The sequence below is a fragment of the Syzygium oleosum genome, unplaced genomic scaffold (genome assembly GCF_021117445.2).
Source record: "Syzygium oleosum isolate NSW1041296 unplaced genomic scaffold, Sole_v2.1 Sole_v2.01, whole genome shotgun sequence".
Taxonomy (NCBI): domain Eukaryota; kingdom Viridiplantae; phylum Streptophyta; class Magnoliopsida; order Myrtales; family Myrtaceae; genus Syzygium; species Syzygium oleosum.
This window is the reverse complement of record NW_026607485.1, coordinates 25,798,994-25,821,075: the sequence shown is the minus strand read 5'-3', so window position 1 is coordinate 25,821,075 and position 22,082 is coordinate 25,798,994. Positions and strand designations below refer to the sequence as shown.

The window sequence follows — 22,082 nt, the reverse complement described above, 5'->3', positions numbered from 1 at the left end:
TGTGGAAGAGAAATCAAGAGAGAAACATCATCGAGTGTTTACTTGGCTGCTGCATCTGCAAGAGCGCCTCCGAGGAAATTGAAACGATGGACTGCCGCGAGAATAACAATGTTTGATAACTATTCTCGGTTGTGTATTCTCGCACGGTGAGACTATAGGTGTTTCTTCTCCAGGTAGACGAAGGATATGCGTGCATGTTTAACGTTCTGTCGTGTAATATTTTCCCAATGTTTTCATTAATGTCCTTCAGTATTCAGCAGGACTGAGTTCTACTACAGTTTAAGATGATTCTTATTGAGGATTCAGTAAGACAGAGCGAAAGATTGGAATGCTTGAATTACAAGTCTTGATTCCTCACGACCGATCTGCGACCGTGAGAGGAACTTCATTTAACAGCGAGATCACATAAATTCGTCGCGAAACTCCCGATGCTGCTACCGTGAACTAGGAGTGACAGCAAAACCAACAGCAGCAGGACACGCCAAATACAGATCGGCGGCCTCGGGAAGCGTTTTTTCCAACGATTCCTCGTGACAGTCTCCTCCAATCTATTCTCGGTAAAAGCTGTTGAGTCTCTAGGGTTTTCATGAGTATCAACTCCAACATTTTCTTCCTCCCCTTCTTCGTGGACGATGGAATCGCTTTCTTGCTTGTTGATCTTGGTCATGTCTACACGATCCTCAAAAATCGTCTTCGCTACCTCATCGATCATTTCCAATGGCCATATCGCCTCGTTGTTTAATTCAAGACATGAGTCCCCTGAGTCTTCCGAGCTTCCCTCGACTTCTTTTGCTTTTTCATCACCACCACCACCAAGATCTTCTTCTTCTTCCACAGAATCCGCCGACTCGTCTGCTTCTGCCGTCAGCACTTCAATTTGAGCTACACGATCAAAGGCGTCAACCTCACTGGATGCGTGAATAATTTGCTTCTCGAGATGGTTTTCTGTATTTTCATTCCAGTCATCTGTGGCTAGAGCGCAATCTTGCGTAGCTGGTGGCGAACCATCTTCGACCACGGAGCTAAAGGACGCAACGCTCTCTGTTTTCGCACCATCAGAGAGGACAGTCTCTTGGTGAGGCTCTTTCTTCTCATCCTTTTCAATAGCAGGCTTTTCCTCCTGAATCAAATCGATCCGACGATTTCACATCGATCATTATGTTCGCGAAATCGTGACTTAAAGCTCAGTAAAAGAAACAAATGACTGCACAAATTACGTCTACTTTGCACCATTGAAATTAAACTACCAGAATCTGTGCACTTGTTTCGCCATTGAATTCTCCATGAGCATTGCTTTAATAAGAACAGATGCAGATATGTATCCTAAAAAGAAAGCTTTTGTGTTTTTCCCAAAGGACTGTTCTTCCTTTTAGAATCACGACGTTTCCAAAAGTTTCTAAATTATCAGGAATGACATCTCACCGACGTCAAACTCCGACCCGACGCGGAATCACTGCAATACAAGTGAGCTAAATTCTTCCTCGACAATCCGCCATGGCTTCCGCCAATGCAACTGCAGATCGACCACCAAATATGTTGTGATCACGACAGCGATAAAAGAAAAAGGAAAACTCGAAATTCCAATCACTCAAAGGCAAAATTTGTAATTCCAAGGCTCACCATGAGGAGTTACGCGGAGTAAGAGGACTCGTAGGAGAACTCTGATCCTGAAGAACGACCCGAAGGCCTCCGTTTTCGTCGCCTCCTCCTCCTCCTCCTCCTCCTCCTTCTTCAGTCGCCTCGACCTTAAGCTTCTCGGGTCCACACGTGCACCGATTCCAGACCCTCTTCTTCACTCTGATCGTGAAGAGGGCCATCAAGCTCGCAATCGCCAGAGTGCCTCCCCACACAATAACCCCTTCGATCCTAGCGCCACCGCCACCGCCACCGACTCTTAGGCGAGCCCTTCTCTTCAGATCCCCAGTTCGTCTGCCCTCGCGCAACTCCATGATCATGTAACTACAAGTTCCTATGAATTTGGGTATCCCCAGGTTGATGTCCTCACCTCATATATTGCTTTGCTTTGTTGCTTGTCTGATAAAAGAGTTGGGGGAGATGGTAGTTGAGCAGCGCAGCATCTCTCGGAGGTTGAAGCGGACGTGTGTTCTTGTACACATCTGGTGCTTTCACAACAGAGGAATGATTCCCTTTTTCTCGTGCTTTAAATTAAAGATGACCAAACATTTTGCATGCACCCTTTCGTTACGTGCATTCCCCGTTTGAACGGGTACTCTCTTTCAAGGATTACGTGATCTCTTCACGTGAATTCGTGCCTTTGGATCCTCACGTGCGTTCCTCTCCGTCGGTTGGAAAAGGGATTTCTGGTGATGCTCGCATGTGCTTATTTGATTCAGTGAAGCAATCAGATCTTTGACATGAGAAGAAGAATTAATCGCCATTCTGTATTTTGAGAAATTCTCCCTCACTTATGGATGTCGCTCGACGCGGGCAAAGTTGCTTACGACGCTTCTCGAACCGGTGGATATGTTTGCGCGACGTGTTCGGCTGATGTCGCGCACAAGATTAAAATACCCGATCAGTCGATTTCGACCGCCCGGCATTTATCATTCAAAAAGCCACTTAGCTTTACAGAAATTGAACTCAGCATTGACCAGACAAGATGCTAAGTTGTACGTTTCTGTAGCCAGTAGTTATCATTGATTGGATAGCTTGTTGATGATGCATGCTTAGATGCAAAGTCGTGCATTTTTGCGTCTCTCAAACTATACGTTTGAATGGGCCGAATCCAGCGTTATTCGGTCCTTCTCTGCGTTGGCCTCTGTGAGAAGGATGGAATGAGCTTCTGCATACTTTGGTTGCTCTTTAATTTAATGGGATGGTGCCATGTGTTTTTCTCATCACGTTCGTCGTTGTTACTTCTTTTTTCTCTCGCTCAATAGCCTCTTCTTTGAACTTTCTGCCTTTCTTGCAACGTTAATAATAAGGGCAACCTTACACACACATATATACATATATATAGTAGTCAAACAAAAAGGACAAACTCATTGGATTTGATGTAGAACAGTTAGCCTGTGATTATCTTGAAAAATATGATCGCCGTAATCGCCGGAAATCTCGGCAGTTTTTTTGATTTTGAGAAAAACGACCTCGGATTGCGCTCAAAATTGATCGGTTGAAGTGAAATGGCCGTATCATTCGGACTCACAGCTATGCTGTGACATATGATGGATTTTAGCCTTTCGAAGTCGTCTGGATAGAGTTTCAGGCAGTTTTTTACTTTAGGCAATTTCGAATTATCAATATTTCGTTTGATTTTATTAGATAAGATTAGATTTGATTTGCTTTGCTTTGATATTACTTTCATTAATTCGGATATCTTTAGGAGTTCTATCATTATTAAAGGACGTCCAGCTTTGTATTCAGATTATTATCGAATTGAATTGAATTCCAGTCGAATTGTGGAAGGTTTTCCAAGTTATCGCTTCTTTCTGCATCATTTGGTATCAGAGCAGGTTTCTCCTGTGACGACGGTGAATAAAGTGAATGTCAATCTCCCCGCTGCTGAGGGCTGTGAGAACGAGCCTATTACGCGGGCTGAGTTCAATCAGTTCGTGGATCAAACCGATCGGAGGTTTCAAGAGATCCTTGATGCCATCCAGCGTTTGTCCACAAACCATGCGCCTGGCAATCTTCCAGCCGAGCGAATTCCTGTCGTTTGTGATCTCGAAGATGCTATGGGGCGTGGAGGAATTCCCCGACAAAGGCGTCAAGACTATGTCGAAGATACGGAAGACGAAGACGATGATTTCCAGGAGATGCAAATTCGTGGTGGTCACCGATACAGGGGATTCCAGGAGGAGCATGTTCGTGGGAGTCGACGTCAGGGAGGATATCGACGAGATCCTGAGCAGTATCAACTAAAGGTAGATCTCCTTACTTTCAATGGGTATTTGGATATTGAAAATTTCCTTGATTGGCTTTGGGAGGTCGAAAAATTCTTCGACGCTATGGATATTGACGAGGATCGCCAAGTGAAACTTGTGTCGTACAAGTTGAAGGGTGGCGCTTCAGCTTGGTGGGAACAGACTCAATTGACGCGACGTCGACAAGGCAAAGCTCCTATTCGATCATGGGGTCAGATGAAACAGAAGTTGAAGAAGAGGTTCCTCCCAACGGACTATGAGCAACTGTTGTTTCAACAATTCCAGAATTGCCGACAATTGAATAGATCGGTCCAAGCTTATACGGAAGAGTTCCTTCGACTCTCCGCTCGCAATAACCTGGATGAGTCCGAGGCACAACAAACTGCTAGGTACATTAATGGTTTACGACTTAATATCCAGGATCGGATTTCTTTGCATCAACTATTCTCTGTCGAAGACGCCCAGGTTATGGCGCGAAAAATTGAGGTGCAATTGGAGAGGACTAGCCCTAGTACTCGTGGTAGCAATTATTCGGGTCGTGGGTCATTCGGGAAAGGAAGACAGCCTGATGTTGCAAGTTCTTCTAGTCAACAAACACCTGATTCGAGCCGAGTTCCAGGGGGTACTACTGGGACGCCTAAGGAAGCAGTCGCAGCAAGCAATCGCACTCCCAATCAGAATACCCAGAATCCATATGCCAAGCCCCAACTGATCAGGTGCTACAAGTGTAACGAGTTGGGCCATCGTTCCAGTGATTGTCCTCGTCGTAGAATGGCCAATATCGTTGAACATGACGAAGATGTGTCTGAGGAAGATTGGGAAAATGAAGAAGAAGTGGGAGTGGAAGATGAAGTGGGCGAGCAAGTTAATTGTGTAGTGCGTCGTCTAATGCTTACTCCGAGGATAGAAGATACCCAGCGGAATCAACTTTTCCGCGCTCGCTGTACTGTCAATGGCAAAGCATGCGATAGTGTCAAAGGCCTTTGTGGATCACTTGCAACTAAAGACGGAGCCGCATCCCGCGCCCTACACGATCGGGTGGATACACAAGGGAGCAGAACTTAAGGTAAACCAATTATGCCGTTTACCTTTTTCGATCGAAAAATCATATCAAGATACTATTGTCTGTGATGTTGTGGAGATGGATCCGTGTCATGTTTTACTGGGTCGGCCATGGCAATATGATGTTGATGCTACACATCGAGCTAGGGAGAATACGTATTCTTTTGTGTGGAAAAGGACTAAAATTACTTTGAGACCAAAGAGTAATTCCCCTCAGATTGTGAAGAAGCAGAATGCAGGGGTTATGATGAACATCCGAAAGCGTGAAGGGATGTATATGATTGTGGACAAGGGCAACCAGCAAGTTGTTGTTCGTGTTCCCGACATTCTTAAGCCCTTATTAAAGGTATTCAGTGATGTTATGCCTGAGGATTTACCTGACGGATTACCTCCTTTGAAGGATATCCAGCATGAGATTGATTTTCTTCCAGGAGCTAGCCTTCCTAATTTGCCGCATTATCGGATGAATCCGAAGGAGAATCAGATTCTACAGGAGCAGGTGGGAGATCTCCTTCGAAAGGGCTTCTTGCGTGAAAGTAAAAGTCCATGTGCAGTTCCTGCGCTTCTCACGCCAAAGAAAGACGGCACCATGCGTATGTGTGTAGACAGTCGTGCCATTAACAGGATTACTGTCAAGTATAGGTTTCCGATTCCACGACTTGATAATATGTTAGACAGACTTGCTGGATCACGGATTTTTATGAAGATCGACCTTCGAAGCGGATACCACCAAGTTCGCATCCGCCCTGGCGACGAATGGAAAACGGTCTTCAAGACAAGTGCGGGTTTGTACGAATGGCTTGTCATGCCGTTTGGACTCACTAACGCGCCTAGTACTTTCATGCGTTTGATGACTCAGGTTCTCAAACCTTTTCTTGGCAAGTTTGTGGTAGTTTTCTTTGATGATATACTCATATATAGTCCGGATGGGCGTCAACACATGGAGCACTTGAGGGATGTCCTACTAACCTTGCAGCAAAATAAATTGTTCATTAATCTGAAAAAGTGCAGCTTCATGACAGAACGCCTCTTGTTTTTGGGTTTTGTTGTTGGCGCGGATGGACTTCACGTTGATGCAGATAAGGTGGCCGTGATTCGCAATTGGCCAGTTCCAAAGAATGTTGGCGAGGCTCGAAGTTTCCATGGTCTTGCAACATTCTATAGGCATTTCATTCGAGATTTTAGTACTATTATGGCTCCGATCACTGACTGTTTAAAGAAGGGCAAATTCCATTGGGGAGAAGAAGCTTCGGCCAGTTTTGCTCTTATAAAAGAAAAACTCTCCACTGCACCGGTATTGATGCTTCCTGATTTTGAGAAAGTGTTCGAGCTGGACTGTGATGCTTCCGGCGTCGGGATTGGCGCTGTCCTTTCCCAAGAAGGTAAGCCTATAGCCTTCTTTAGTGAAAAACTTAATGAAGTTCGCCGGTGTTCGTCGACGTATGAGCAGGAATATTATGCTGTCGTGCGAGCTATAAAGCATTGACAGTCCTATCTTTATCAGCAGGAATTTGTTCTTAACACCGATCATCAGGCTCTTAAATATATCAAGAGTCAGAAGCACTTAAATCGAATGCATGCACGATGAGTTTCTTTTCTGGAGCAATTTAATTTTGTGCTTCGTCACAAAGCAGGCCATTTAAATAAAGTGGCAGGTGCGCTGAGTCGACGTGCTGCGACACTCGTGACCATGCGCACTGATGTTGTCGGTTTTGATCACCTATTTTCTCTTTATCTTTAGGATGATGATTTTGGTAAAATATGGGAGAAGTATTCTGAAACAGGTTGTCATGGCGATATGATAATCCAAGAAAAATTCTTGTTCTTTGGCAATAGATTATGCATTCCTCGTGGTTCCTTGCGTGAACAACTCATTCGGGAGCTTCATGGTGGTACTCTTGGAGGACATTTGGGGCGAGATAAAACTGTAGCCTTGGTGGAGGAGCGGTACTATTGGCCTCAACTGAAGCGAGACGTGGGGCGATTTGTCAGTAAATGCTACATTTGTCAGACCGCTAAGGGCCATTCTCAGAACACTGGCCTTTATACCCCCTTGCCTATTCCTTCGGGTCCTTGGGTAGACATATCGATGGACTTCGTGTTGGGACTTCCTCGCACTCAACGGAATTTAGATTCTGTTTTCGTGGTGGTTGACCGGTTTTCGAAAATGGCGCACTTCATTCCTTGTAAGAAAACTTCGGATGCTTCGCATGTGGCAAGTTTATTCTTTCGTGAAGTAGTCCGTCTCCATGGTGTGCCGAAGACAATCACTTCCGATCGTGACACGAAATTTCTGAGCCATTTTTGGCGTACTTTTATGGCGTTTGTTTGGGACTGATTTACAGTATAGTAGTTCTTTTCATCTCCAAACGGATGGTCAGACAGAAGTTGTGAATCGTACTATGGCAGATATCATTCGCTGCCTCTGCAGTGATATGCCTAAGCAGTGGGACCGGTATCTTGCTCCTGCTGAGTTCGCCTTCAACAACTCGGTCAACCGCTCTACCAGTACATCTCCCTTTCAGGTCGTTTATGGGCGTACACCACAGCATACTCTGGATTTGGTTCCCTTGCCCAAGATTCCTAGCTATAGTGTCGCGGCAGAGAATTTGGCGACCAGAATTAATGAAGTCCAAGCTGCTGTTGCTAGTCAATTGGCTGCTTCTAATTCAAAGTATAAGGAGGATGCTGACAAACGGCGACGTTCGAAAATTTTTGAGGTAGGTGATGAGGTAATGGTTTTCCCGCGAAAGGAGCGTTTTCTGAAAGGAGCGTTTTCCTGTAGGTACCTATAATAAACTGAAGCACAAGAAGATTGGTCCTTGCCGCATCCCGAAGAAGATCAACGACAATGCCTATGTAGTTGATCTTCATGGTGATCTTAATATTTCTCCTACATTTAATGTGACAGACTTATTTGAGTATCATGCTCCTGATACACCCCTCTATCCTGATCATAACTCGAGGGCGAGTTTTCCCGAAGAGGGAGGGAATGATGTAGAACAGTTAGCCTGTGATTATCTTGAAAAATGTGATTGCTGTAATCGTCAAAAATCTCGGCAGTTTTTTTGATTTTGGGGAAATCAACCTCGGATCGCGCTCAAAATTGGTCGGTTGAAGCGAAATGGCCGTATCATTCGGACTCACAGCTATGCTGTGATATATGATGGATTTTAGCCTTTCGAAGTCGTCTGGATAGAGTTTCAGGCAGTTTTTTACTTTAGGCAATTTCGAATTATCAATATTTCGTTTGATTTTATTAGATAAGATAAGATTAGATTTGATTTGCTTTGATGTTATCTTCATTAATTCGGATATCTTTAGGAGTCCTATCATTATTAAAGGACGTCCAGCTTTGTATTCAGATTATTATCGAATTGAATTGAATTACAGTCGAATCATGGAAGGTTTTCCAAGTTATCGCTTCTTTCTACGTCAGGATTGCTCCAAAATCAAAAGCAAGTACAATGAAAATTCATAACATGCACCTCCACAAAAACGCTTAACCTTGTTGAGAAACTATCGAGAAAATACTTCTATTTTCTTTTTTTCTCGAACAAGAACTAACTCGATAACCAACCGCCACGACCCTCCTTAAATCTACGTTCCTTGTGACAGGAATCGAACTCGAACCGCTGTTTCATGAGCCAAAAGTATGAATCGCCCTTACAACTGGGTCGATCCAAGGATGGGTTACCAAGAAAATCATTTTCATTAGACATAATTTGACTTTTTTCTTGTAATTGGTTTGACCCTTTTAAAAACCTGTTGAAAATCATCATCGAATAATTGTTACCAATATGCTCCTAAACCTTTTCGGAAGAAAGGACTCGGGTCTAGAAGCCGAAGTCTCGTGTTCGCTTCCTGTGGATTTAGGTCTACCCCCATCAACCTGGGACCGACCGCAAGGTCTTAGGTCTAGACGTTGCGACCTCGAGTCCAACCATGGAGGACTTGCATTCGAGCATTGGGATCCCAAGAACCAAGGTCTGAATCCCTGCTGGTCCCCAAGTTTGGGACTTGCTTCCGCGCTAGGGTCTTGGGTTTAGCCTTAGGGTTCCGACCCGTGTTCCAGCCATTGAGGTCCTCGACACATCAAGAATTCAAGTCTGCCGAGATGTCCCGAGACCAGGAACCTGGTCTTGAGTTTGGCGAACTAATATGCTCAATCATATGTTTTCAATCTTTCTATATCAATGCCGATCTTATTTACAATTACTTATCTATTAGAAATTTTAGCAGATGTTTGATCCATAGAAATTTAACATTTCTTTCAGTGATATACTTGTCGTCATTGCAAAACCGGGTCGGACAAGTAAGTTACGCGATTTCCAGCATAAAATGCAGATGGGGATACGGCTCAATCACTCTTGTGAGATTGACGAGGCCGTCATCTACTCATTTCCCGTGTTTTATATAGACAAGCACACGAAATGAATTTATAGAGAAAGTTGTGGACACCTATTGAATACTTGAATGTAGTTCGTCAAAATAGGAATTCACAATTCGTCACGGCACTTGGTAAATATATTTTGATATGTACGAGCATACACCTTTTTCAATGGATTTACCACTTTTTTCTCCTCTAATTTTGAAACTAAAACTTTGCACCTTCAACCCTTAATTATCATAATAATTGAAGATGATTAAAATACTATCCCTTGTTAAAAAAGAAAAATCTCCTAGAGAACTCTCATTTAACCACTCACACCTACACAGCAAAAATCTCGATCCAGATTTGCCGCCACCATGCTGATCGTCGGCCATGATTGATGACCACCGGCAGTGCAGCTACAGCTGCCGCTACATTGGCCGGCCGTGACGATGCCGATGTGGTTGTGGCGACCTTGGATCAAGGTCACAACGCCTTTGAGACCACCGAAATATTTTTTTCTCAATTTTCTCCACCTTCACTTTCCATCATTTCCAATCAAGAAAAGGGACTCGAAGTAGTCGCGGGGTTTGCCGGCCAAGTCCACGCCTCGACGCCACTCGAAGTAGCAGCCTTAGTTTTGTGTTCAGCTCTAGTGTACTTGCAGGGAAAGCACGATCTGTGGAACTGTCGTGATCTGCACATTAGCCTGGTAACTGATAGCGTATCAGTCTACAGCTAGCTGCGTCCAATCTCATCGAAAGCCCAAGAGAGACAAATCAAGTTACAAATTGGTTAGCAAAAGCCCATCACAAAAAGACCCTACATATGGTCCTCCCGGACCGGATGTCTAACCCACCCCCCCGGCTTTATGGTAGTCTTTATGTTTGGAAAACGGTAACCTATGTTATCCTCGAAATATGATAAATGAAGTGCTTTCCCGACAGCAACAAAAAAAAAAAAAATCAAGTTTCGGCTTCGGTTTTTGACAACCCTACCCAAACATAGTGAAATTGGACAGACTTTTGAGCCTATAAAGTCAACAATCGGGAAAAGTGCCAAAAAAATCTTAAACTTTTGCATTTGTGCCAATTTAGTCCTAAACCTTTTTTTGGTGCCAATTCAATCCTAAACTTTTTGCATTGGTACCAATTCAATCCTAAACATTTTTATGGTGCCAATTCAGTCCTAAACTTTTTATATTTGTGCCAATTCAATTCTAAACCTTTTATTTTTGTGCCAATTCAGTCATTCCGGCCAATTTTGGCTAGATTTTACTGACGTGGACAACTTTAATAATTTTTTAATTTTTTCTTTTCTTTTCTTTTCTTTTTCCCTCTCCCCTCCCTCCTTCCTCTAGCCGGTCGCCGGGCCAGAGGCCAGAGGCCGGTGAGGTCAACCTCGCCAGCCACTGGCGAGGGCGGTCTTGCCCAACCCCTGGCAAGGTTTGCCCTCACCAGCGACGGCGAAGGCGAGCCTTGCCGGATCTGGCGAGGTCGTGCCTCGGCCAGCCGCCGATGAGGCTTGACCTCGCCAGATCCGGCGAAGTCAGGCCTCGCCCAGCCATGGTGAGGCTTGAGCCCTCGCTAGCGGCCTCTGGCAAGGTCGGGCCTCGCCCAGCCATGGTGAGGCTCGCCTTCGCCTTCGCCTTCGCCTTCACCTTCACCATCGCTGGCGAGGTCGACCTCGCCAGTGGCCAGCGAGGGCGAGCCTCGCCGGTCGCCGGTCTGGCGACCAGCTAGAGGAAAGAGGGAGGAGAGGGGGAAACAAAAAAAAGAAAAGAAAAAAATTAATAAAAATTCAAAAAAAATTAAAATATTATTTTAGTTGTCCATGTCAGCAAAATTCGACTAAAATTGATCGGAAGAACTGAATTGGCAAAAAGACAAAAGGTTTAGGATTGAATTGGCACCAATGCGAAATGTTTAGGACTAAATTGGCACAAAAAAAAATGTTTAGAACTAAATTGGCACCAATGCAAAAGGTTTAGAATTGAATTGGCACCAAAAAAAGATTTAGGACTAAATTGGTACCAATGCAAAAGGTTTAGGACTTTTTTGGCACTTTTCCCGTCAACAATTAGTTCTCTTTAGAAGTATGCTCATATTTTCTCTTGTATGCTCTCTGTTTCTAAATTTTCGTTTCTCTAACACTGACTTGATGCTGAGTGGAATCTTCACCCATTTCTTGTCATGAAGAATATCATTTGGTGGCATCCTAGTAAGAGTTAGGAAACTTTTGCACCTAAATAACAAAACTACGGATCTTTTCATCCATTCCTTTTTCTTGGCTCGTTTATAGCCGAAGCTGTTGTGTAAGAAAAAATTTTACGGGCTACTCCACCCTTGATTTGATAGTTAGCGAGGGAGTATGCAGTTAACAGCCCTTAGATCGAGAGTGAATATTCGTGTAAAGTGAAGTTTTTTGCTACACCGACAGTGCATGCTTTCTGATTTCTCTTTTTACTAGCGACGACTTGATTGTGTATCTTGGACTTTGCCATCATAGAACGACAGATCTGACAACAGTGAGCTTGTTCTACTACTGTTCATTTGTGAACACCCGTCGTCAGCTAGGAGAACAATTTCGATGCAACCTTTCAAACGTCCCGAGAAGGATATAAACTTATTTCTCATGTATGGATCAATTTGGCTTATGTTACCTCTCTTATCCGTTAGTGTTATTAAATCACTAATGTGTAGGGCAAAGCATGCCTAGTGAAAAAACGACTGTCGTTTTAGTATTACTTTTTCCAATGATTTCGATTGAAAGCAATATCAAGTGGGGCGAATAATCTGAACAGCTTCGTTTTCTTTCCCTTTGGCAATTATTAGATGATTCCGGCCACATTGAACTTACATTGATAAGTTTAGATTGGGTTAACGGCAATACTTATCAGTGAACTCTTTATTCAATGCCTAATGTCATCCTTTTGAACATTTAATTGAGTCGATTAGATCTATAAACATCGATCGAATACGTAATATCATTTCTCAAATGTTCAATTAGTTCAGTTAGACCCTTCTCGTCATTTCGTCAAAGGGGTTCTAAATAAGGGGAAAACCGCTCCTTGAATACCAACGGTGTTATTTTCTTCCTCAGCTTTTCATTGAAGATCGAGTGAAATAGAGAAAGAATGGAAGATTGTGGGCTGTACCTAAACAAACCTAACCCAATTCTTCATGTTTGTTACTAGCAGGGATCCAATACAAGCTTGTTCAATTTCTTTTCGTTAAGAATTATTTCATACCATGTTCATTCCACCTAATTCTGTCTATTAATAATGATCACCGGAATGATGATGACACGGCCCATTTTGACAAAAGTTCAGGGTTCGGTGGAGATATCCGATCGTACATTGTAATAAAGGTTATGTTCGGAGACGTAATTCCGCTCCCAAGAAGATCGTGAATAACATTACACCTTCATTAAATTAAAAGTTGAGAGATTGGCTCCGTTTTTTTGGTTGGAAAATTCAAGAGATTGGCTCCAGCGAAAAATGATAGATTTTTAGAAAATATTTTTCAGAAAAATGACAATATCTTCCGGCATTTGGCTAAATCTGAAAAAAAATCGGAAAATATTTGCCATTGTTTGGAAAGAAAAATCTGATTTTGTTTCCATAAATTAACATACACTATTTGGGTGCTAGAAATTGGCACATAGGCAACAGAGGAACCGGGCACGAACATTAGGGTCCCGGCTCTGGCCTCGATGGACCCCGACCTAAGCACGCGCATGTGGGTCTTAGGCAAGAGCATGGGCATCAGTCCCAAGTCCACAAATGCCGAGCGCGAGTCCTAGTGCCTAAGTCCTCCGCACTAGGGCTTGGGTCCCCGACTATCGAGCCCTGATCCATCGAGATTGGGCCCAGGACCCTAATGCCTGTGGCCAAGTCCCCCACAACCAAGCCCAGGTCCTCAACATCTAGGCCTGGGTCTATAGAGACTAGGCCTAGGTCCATTGAGGCCAAGCCTGAGACCCAGGCATTGGGGTTCGGGCTCGGCCTCGATGGACTTGGGCTCAACCACGGGGACTCTGTCTCGATCGCCAAGGACCCGAACTTGAACTCAATGGACCAAAGTGCGAGCGTCGAGGTCCCAAGCCTGACCTCGATGGACCCAAGAGGGACTTACGGCCAAGTGTCGAGTTCGACCTTGATGGACCTGGGTGTAGGTGCTGGAGAACCGGACACGAGCACCAGATTACTGGTCCTAATCTCGATGGACCTAAGCATGGACATGGAGGTCTTGGGCTCGGCCTCGATGTACCAAGGGGAACCCAAGCTTGACCTGGATGGACCTAGGCATGAGCACCGAGCTCCTAGGGCCGACATTAATGGACCTGGGCCCGACCTTGGTAAACCCGAGCACGAGCATTGGGGTTTTCGGCCTAATGCGTTGGAGAACCGAGCACGGGCACCTAGGTCTCGAGCCGAGGCCGGCCTCCTCGATGGACCCGAGCACGGGCGTCAGGGTCCCGGGCCCCAACCTTTGTGGACTTGGGCTTAGCCATGGATCTAGCCTTAGCCTCTAGACTCTTGGGACTGAGCATTGGGGTTCTTGTGCCCAAATATAGAATTTCCGGTCCAAGCATCGATATTCAATCATGTTCAGGAAAATTATTTCCGATTTTTTCAAGAGGAATCATTTTTTAAAAATTTAAGTATAAATTTTTCATTGACTAAGAAAACATTTTTCATTGACTTATTTTTCTTAAACGATTCAAACATCAAAAAATAAAAAATATATATTTTCCATGAAACAAACGAGGCCTACTAGTTTTGTCATCTCCTTCGGGCTCGCGTGCGGGGCCAAACTGAGCAAAGCTATCCTCATACACGGAACTAAGCACGAGATTAGCCGCGTGCAGTGTTTTTGGAGCTCGATGGGGAGTTAGAGATGGACATCACGTAACATCACTCGACATCGCAACATAAACAAAGCAAAGATCGGACGATCAGGACATAAAGACAAATCGCCAAATCACAAACCCTTTTAGATCTTTTGATTCTTCCCAATTTTTAATATACCCTTTTCGGCAAAGTCGACCAACTTGGAACGGACACGGGACATGCCCACCCACCTGTTCAAAGATACGATGTGCTCCCTGGTTTTTTTTCTCTTTCAACTTGACCTTCCTTGGTTTGAGTCGATCTCTTTCGTTCCTAACGCGTGACAGGCGTGCGCCAGACCAGAAATTCAAAAAAGAAGAAGAAGCCACTATCCATTATTTTAGAAACTTAAATTTTTCTTAACTTAAATTTTTCTTGGTCGAACTTCCCAACACGGTATCAAAGTCGGGTTCCACACCCTTCGCGTGTGTATCCACCTTGTTAGTCGAAATCTCGCGTGCAAGAGGAAGTGTTGAAACGTCCCACGCCGTGCTTGTTCTGAAAGCTCATATGAATGCATTGCTTAACATTCAAATTTTTTATCATTCCCTCCTCCCCCCTCAGCACTTAATCTGGTCTTTTATTGCCTAATAATATTTAATCGGTGAAGCAAATAAGAGCTCGGAAAGATTTGAACTCAAGACCCCATGCTCTAAAATCATTTAAAATTTTGTGAGATCGCTGCTAATTGCTCTAAAAAATTTAAATTATCGGGTGAATACGTGATATAATATTCAATTATTTTATCGAGATTATAAATTAGAAAACTTCACGGTCAATTACCCAAATTGCACGGTCTCTCGATTTGACATTTGACTGTTTCAATCGGGGCGTTTGGCGTCCCTAAAAGATCCGACTCCACCCTAATTATTTCAAAAGGGATTGAACGCGCCGCCTTTTTCTTTATTTTGACTTTTGAGAGTGCACGATGTCAGATGCCGCTATTTGGCGGCGCTCCGGAATTACCATTTTGGCCCCCCCTCCATGCGGATGTGCGATTAGATTCTTGTGTTCACTTCAATCTTCGATCGAGCCCGGTGAAGGGAAAGCAGGGCGAGGGAGGAAGAGAAATCGAAAACGCATTCCGCAACCGGATAGAACTTTGTGAGGACCAAATGTACTCAGTAGCCCCCCCTAACTTTTTACCAATTTATAGCACCAAGTTGCAGAGAAATTCCTTCTTTTTAGGCCAATCGGGTTCTTGAGCTATCCACTTTTTTACATTTATTTTATCTTTAGACCTCCCGTCGAGCCCAACGGCAGAAAGGCTTAGGTGGCGGCACTTAATTTGGAGTTGACTCGCTCGAAAACCGCTCTCGTCGACGGGGAAATTACTGCGCCGGGGTCGTAACCCTTGTGCTCCCGTATCGGCAGACGGTTTCGTGCCGAGAAAGGAACGAGAACTCGATGATCGTGTTCTTATATGCCGATGAAACGAGCTTATCGACGATGTCAAATTTATTTTACGAACAATTGAAATGACCATAAATAAGCTGATGGATATAAATTACGAGGACTTGTTCTTCGGGTGTTTTGCGTGTTTCAGTTCTCAGTCATGTCGTCATTTTTACGGTGACCAGCATCTTATCCGCAACATTCGCTAACTAGCCAGATAACTATCGTCTCTTCATCCACTAATCTTCTCCACTCCCAATGTCGGGCGGTTGATGAGCCCTTGCTTTAACCTTCTGTTGCCGTGATCGCACAAGACCGCCCTTTTCCCTTGACCACCCGACTAATTTTCGATCTCTTCTATCTCCATTGACTGTGCTTGATTCAAAGCCTCTTCTTTGGCTCAGTCAATTGATAGAGTCGAATTTTGAGCGTCAACAACTACCCCCGATTGTCCGGCGCACAAAGATGGATGATCTCCGTCCATCTCCGACGTCGACTCCAATCCACTCAAAGAACCGATAATAATTGTCTCATTATAGAACTAAGCATGACATTTCTAAACATTAAAATCTCCTACTAAATATGATTAGTTGCACAAATTCATAATTAATAAACTATATGATTATGGCATTCAAGTCTTGGAACAGACTTGTTAGGAAGCACACCATAGGTTGAGCTTTTGAATGCGGTCATTAGTTTCACGAATGTTAGCTAATTTATTCACGTCCCTCATGATTAATCATTCCACGCCGGAAATCTTGATTGACTATACTCTTTACTTTCTCTTGCGTGACGAGGTGTCTAAGGGTACAACATTGGTTATATATATGGACTTACCTCGGAGCACATATGCATGTAACATCATTCCGTTTGACAACTTGGGTTTAAGTTGAACTTTTCAACGATTTTTATTTTGTAAAATATTCTGAAGAACAAGCCAGGGATTATGCTAATGTATAAGGTATTTAAAACTTCCGACCAAAAAAAAGTATTTAAAATGTTCATTGTGTCGTGCCATAATAACATGTGAAGAAATAAATTAATCGCAAATAGAAATTCTTCAAATTTGAAAAAGTATTTAAAATGTTAAATGTGTCGTGCCATAGTAACGCAAGAAGAAATAAGTTAATCGAGACTAGCAATTCTTCAAATATTCAAATTTGAAGTTGATTGAGATACATAAATGTGATTAACCGATTAAGTTAACCCAGTAAGTAAAGACTTTCTCGGCTTATAATTGGACAATTACTTGAAAGTTGTTTGTAAAAAATTCATATTAGCTAGAGAATCATCAATTTTATCCACTTTAATTTCTCATGCTTGAATTTGGGAGAAAACCACCAAACCCCAAATTATGCTAACCGTGACATATTTACTATGTCCTTTTTTTTTTTTTTGGTAAAGTTTACTATGTCCTTTTTTTGTGCCTAAAATTTTCAAACTATTCCCATTGTGACACATTCACCCTAAACTTTTTCTTGTGACATAAAAAACTCCAAACTTATACCTATATGACATATTTACCCTCCGTCAAGGTTTTGTTAGAAAAATTTTCAGCCAAAACAACGTTGTTTTTATTTCACTTAGGCCACGTGAGCACAATTCTAACACCATTTACCTTCCAGCGTCAATTTAGGCAGGTTTTTAATGGTGATCATTGACAAAACCTTGACTAAGGGTAAATATGTCAAGCAAGTACAAATTTGGGATTTTTTGTATCACGGAAAAAAGTTTAGGGTAAATTTTTCACCGTGTGCATGATAATTTGAGGTTTTTGTTGGCTTTTCTCCTTTGAATCTTAAAGTCACTTATGTAATGTATGACATCATGGCTTAGATCAGCATATGCCCAAGTGTTCTTAGGTTGGCATCCTCATTCGACATGGTCCCCCGAGAATTTCATCAGTCATGCAACTTAAATCTTTTTATCATCATCATCATCATTATTATCATTATTAAGTCCTTCACCAAAAAAAATTGTTTTGTGTTCACCTTGCTTATTCTTTATTTTGCCAAAAAAAAAAAAATTCTTGTGCCTCGTGCGATTAGCCATTGATCTCCTTACGGTTCAAGCTAGAATCGAAATTCCAGCGGCGGCATTGCCCCTTGCAAATACCGGCTTGCATGGATTCATCACGTGCTCAATTTTCAATTACATTAGTAAAGGCAAAATAGTCAGCCTACGGTTGTCCTCATTGGCACATGCAAGGAACACGCCCAAATTGAAACATGGATTTCATCTCCGAATGCATTTTGCGTGATAATAGGCAAGTGAAGTACTTTCGAACCAATTCGACCAAAAAAAAAGGAACTAGGTGAAGCTTGGAAAAGTGAAAATGAAAATGAATTTTCCCCCGATTAATTTTTATGGACCTATTGTGGTTTTACTGTTTTAGCCGTCGGCTGGTATCGGGACCAGCTCCCGCACATGTCGGCTAGTTCATCTTCACAGGGCGATCTTAAGGACGCACTCCTCCATATAGACTCAGTGCATTCATAATTCTACTCTTGAAACGTACGTGTTCCCGATAAAATTGAACCTAATACCACAAGAAAAAAAGTGACCTTTCTTGGTATCTAAATCTATTGGCTACCAACCTAATTTTTACTCATGTGAAATTGAAGGGAAAAGACAAAGTGGGAATTTTAATTTATGTGAACTTGAAGGTAGATATGTTAAATGGGTGGGTCGAGTCGGGTCGGGTTTTGGTCGGGTCGAAAATTGTTTCGACCCAAATAGACACATTTAACCTGTTTTGATCCATTTCCATATAATACAAATCTAATTACTCATACCTGACCAGCACACAACCTAGACCCGACCCGACCCATATTAGTAAAACACTTCCATATTTAACTCAATCTTGAAAAACTCAAACCCAAACTAAGACAAGAGTGCAGAATGAGTGAACACGAGATTAAGTGAAGGCGAGAGAGATGAGTTGAGTTTAAATAAGTTGTATACCCATTTATGACCCATTTAACACCTATATAATATTTCTACCTATTTATGATCCATTTAGTGAATATAACTAACACATTTATGACATACTTACTGATATATGGGTTTATGGCCCATTTTAACATATCTACTTGAAGGTATAATTATTTTTTTTTATAATTGAAAATGCATTCCACAACATAATAAACTTTTATGGACCAAATGTATTGATACCCCCTATCTTTTTTCAATATATATAACCAAGTTGCTGAAAAATTCTTCTTTTTAGACCAATTGGGTTCTTGAGATATCCACTTTTTCTTTTATTTACTTTAGACCTTCCATCGAACCAAACGGCGGAAATGGTTAGGTGGCGACACTTGATTTGGAGTTGACTCGCTCAAAAGCCACTCTCGTTGACGGGAATTATCGCGAAAATGTAGTAATCCTTGTGCTTGATATCGACAAATGAAATCATGCCGAGAAAGGAGTGAGGACTTGATGATTGTGTTCTTATGCAAACAAAACAAATTTATTGACGACGTCAAATTTATTTTCGAAGAATAAGAGCAGAGGTTGAATTAACTAAAGGAAACGAACATCTAAAATAACCGTAAATAGACTGCCGTAAATAAATTGTGAGGAATTGTTCTTCAGGTATTTACGTGTTCTAGTTCTCAGTTGGGTCGTCCTTTTTTATAATGACTAGCATCTTCAACTGCTCCGTAACATTCGCTAACAAGCCCGACAACTATCGTCTCTTTATCCACTAATCTTATCCACTCTCAATGTTGGGCAGTCGATGAGCCCTTGCTTTAACCTCTTGTCGCTGTGATTGCACAAGACCGCCTTTTCCCTTGACCACCCAACTAATTTTCGATCTCTTCTATCTCCATTAACTCTGCTGGATTCGAAGCCTCTTCTTCGGCTTGGTCAATGGACATAATCGAATTTTGAGTGTCAACAATTGCCTCCTGATTGTCCGGCGTTCGAAGATAGAAGATCTCCATCCATCTCCCACATTGAACATTACCCATTCAAAGAACCTACATTAACAGTCTCGTTAGAGAACTAAACAATACAATTGCAAACATTAAACTCTCCTACTAAATATGATTAGCTGCACAAATTCATAATTACCTATCTGATTATGGCATTCAAGCCTTGGAACGAGCTTGTTAGGAAGCACACCATAGGTTGAGCTTTTGAATGTGGCATTAGTGTCACGAATGTTGGCTAAATTATTCACATCCCTCGTGATTAATCATTCCACACCAGAATCTTGATCGACCATACTCTTACTTTGTCTCGAATGACAAGGTGTCTAAGGGTGCGTTTGGTAACCATTTTATTTTCGAAAATAATTTCTGCTCAGAAATGATTTTTTTTTTGTTCTCGGAAATAATTTCTAGACATTTGAAAGCGTTTGGTAATGGCCCAAAATTTCCATTCCCGGAATAAAAAAAAAAACAGAAATGGGTTTGGTAACTGCACAAAATTTATTTTTAGTAATAATATTTTAATATTTTAATATTTCTTTCTTTCTTTTGTTCTTTTTTTCTTCTTCTCCTTCTTGGCCATGGCCGGCGACCGGCCGGCGAGGGCATTGCGGCCCTCACCGGCAAGGGGGACTCTCGCCTATAGCCAGTCACCGACGAGGGGAACCCTCGCCTGTGGCCAGTCGCCAGCGACCCAACCATGGCCAAGAAGAAGAACAGGAAAGAAGAAAAAGAACAAGAAAATCTTTTCTATTTCTAATTATTGTTCCCAGAATCAAGAAGCAATTTTTTTTTGCTTCTTGATTCTGTTCTTCTGTTCCAAAAATGATTCTGGGAACAAATTTGTGCAAATTTGTGCTCGGGAACAAAAAATTTATCAAACGGATTTCTGTTCCAAACCTGATTTTTGGAAAAAAAGAATAGAATCAGTAACTATTTGGCTAATTACCAAACGCACCCTAAGCGTCCAACATTGGTTATATATACGGGCTTACATCGGAGAACGTACGGATGCAATGTCTTTCCATTTGATAACTTTGGATTTAAGTTGGACTTTTCAAGGATTTTTATTTGGTAAAAGACTATGGAGAACAAGTCAGGGATTATGCTAATGCATGAGGTACTTTAAAAATGTTGAATGTGTCATGCCGTAGCAACACGTGAAGAAATAAATTAATCGCGAATAGAAATCTTGAAATATTCAAATTCGAAGTTAATTGAGATACATGATAAATGTGATTGACCGATTCCTCTAAGTTAACCGAGTAAGTAGAAACTTTCTCAGCCTATAATACAATTACATGAAAGTCGTTTGTAAAATGTTCATATTAGCCGGAGAATCATTATTTGTATCCACTTTAATTTCTCAAGGTCTAAATTTGGGAAAAAGCCATAAAAAAAACCCCAAACTATTTACCATGAACTTTTTTTTTTTTACATTAAGATCCTGAAATTATGCCTACTGTGACACATTTACCCTAAACTTTTTCTTGCGATATAAAAAAATTCAAACTTGTACCTAAGATTTCGTCACATGGTTTCTGGCCAAAATATCGTTTTTATTTCATTTAAGTCACGTGTGCGCCGTTTGGCTTCCGGCGTTCATGTATCCAAATTTTTAACAGCACTCATTGACGAAACCTTGATGGGGGTAAAAATGTCACATAGGTACGAGTTTGAGATTTTTTGTGTCACAAAAAAATTTTAGGGTAAATTTGTTATAGCCGGCGTAGTTTGAAGTTTTTGTTAGCTTTTTCTCTTTGAAATTTAAAGCCATTTATGTAATGCATGACATCATGGTTTGGATCAGCATCTTCCAAAGTCTTCGTAGTTGGCATCCTCATTCAGCATGGTTCCACGAGAATTTCATCAGTCATGAAACTCAAATCTTTTGTTATTATTATCATTTAAGTCCTCCGATTATTGTGTTTTCAACTTGCTTATTCTTATTTTGCCCAAAACAAAATATTCTCATGCCTCGTGCGATTAGCCATCGATCTCCTTAAGGTTCAAGCTAGAATCAGAAATATCAAGATCCGGCCCGATATTTTCGTCTCGTTCGACAGGAAATTCCATCGCCGGCTTCGCGCCGTGCGAAATCCGGCTTGCATGGGATCATCACGTCCTGAATTTTCAATTACATTAGTAAGGGCAAAATAGTCAGCCTCTGCTGGTCCTTATGGGCATGTGCAAGGAACATGCCCAAATTGAGACATTCGGGTTAAGGACTTGCTAAACCATTAGGAGTAGCTAAGCCATGTTCTTGCCATGTTCTTCTTCATTGATTGGAACGCCATTTCAACATGGATTTCCATCTTCCAGTACACTTTGCGTGAGAATAGGCATGTGAGTCGAAGAAAATAAAGTACTAGGTGAAATTGGAAAAGTGAAAGTGAAAATGAATTTTCCGACGGTCTAATCTTTATGGACCTATCGTCGTTTTTTCTGTTTTGGCGGTCAGGTGGTACCTGGACAAGCTCCCGCACACGCCGGCTAGTTCATCTCCACGGGCGATCTTGAGGATGCACACCCCCACA

At 42.2% G+C, this 22,082-nt stretch overlaps 2 protein-coding genes across 2 annotated transcripts in view; both read right to left on the bottom strand.

Annotated features, from left to right (window-relative positions):
* Positions 1-278: 278 nt before the first annotated feature.
* On the bottom strand, positions 279-2,279 carry LOC115676091 (uncharacterized). Its single transcript, XM_030598961.2, has 3 exons — positions 1,621-2,279; positions 1,423-1,513; positions 279-1,120 (listed from the first exon to the last, which is right to left on the bottom strand). The coding sequence occupies exons 1-3, from the start codon at positions 1,953-1,955 to the stop codon at positions 386-388; spliced, it is 1,161 nt and encodes a 386-aa protein (XP_030454821.2). The 5' UTR covers positions 1,956-2,279; the 3' UTR covers positions 279-385.
* Positions 2,280-19,576: 17,297 nt separating this feature from the next.
* Positions 19,577-22,082, bottom strand: part of LOC115676121 (fumarate hydratase 1, mitochondrial) — a 6,010-nt gene continuing 3,504 nt past the window's right edge. Inside the window, exon 9 of the mRNA XM_056308325.1 lies at positions 19,577-19,593. Within this exon, the coding sequence (XP_056164300.1) occupies positions 19,577-19,593 (17 nt within the window). The remainder of the gene's footprint in view (positions 19,594-22,082) is intronic.

What these genes read in the sequence shown, in the direction of transcription:
- LOC115676091 (XM_030598961.2), bottom strand. Translation starts at nt 1,955, where the DNA reads ATGATCATGGAGTTGCGCGAGGGCAGACGAACTGGGGATCTGAAGAGA. An exon ending in ACTCCGCGTAACTCCTCATG is followed by an intron (nt 1,514 to 1,620) that starts GTGAGCCTTGGA and finishes GTCGATCTGCAG; the next exon opens with TTGCATTGGCGGAAGCCATG. An exon ending in CGGGTCGGAGTTTGACGTCG is followed by an intron (nt 1,121 to 1,422) that starts GTGAGATGTCAT and finishes GATTTGATTCAG; the next exon opens with GAGGAAAAGCCTGCTATTGA.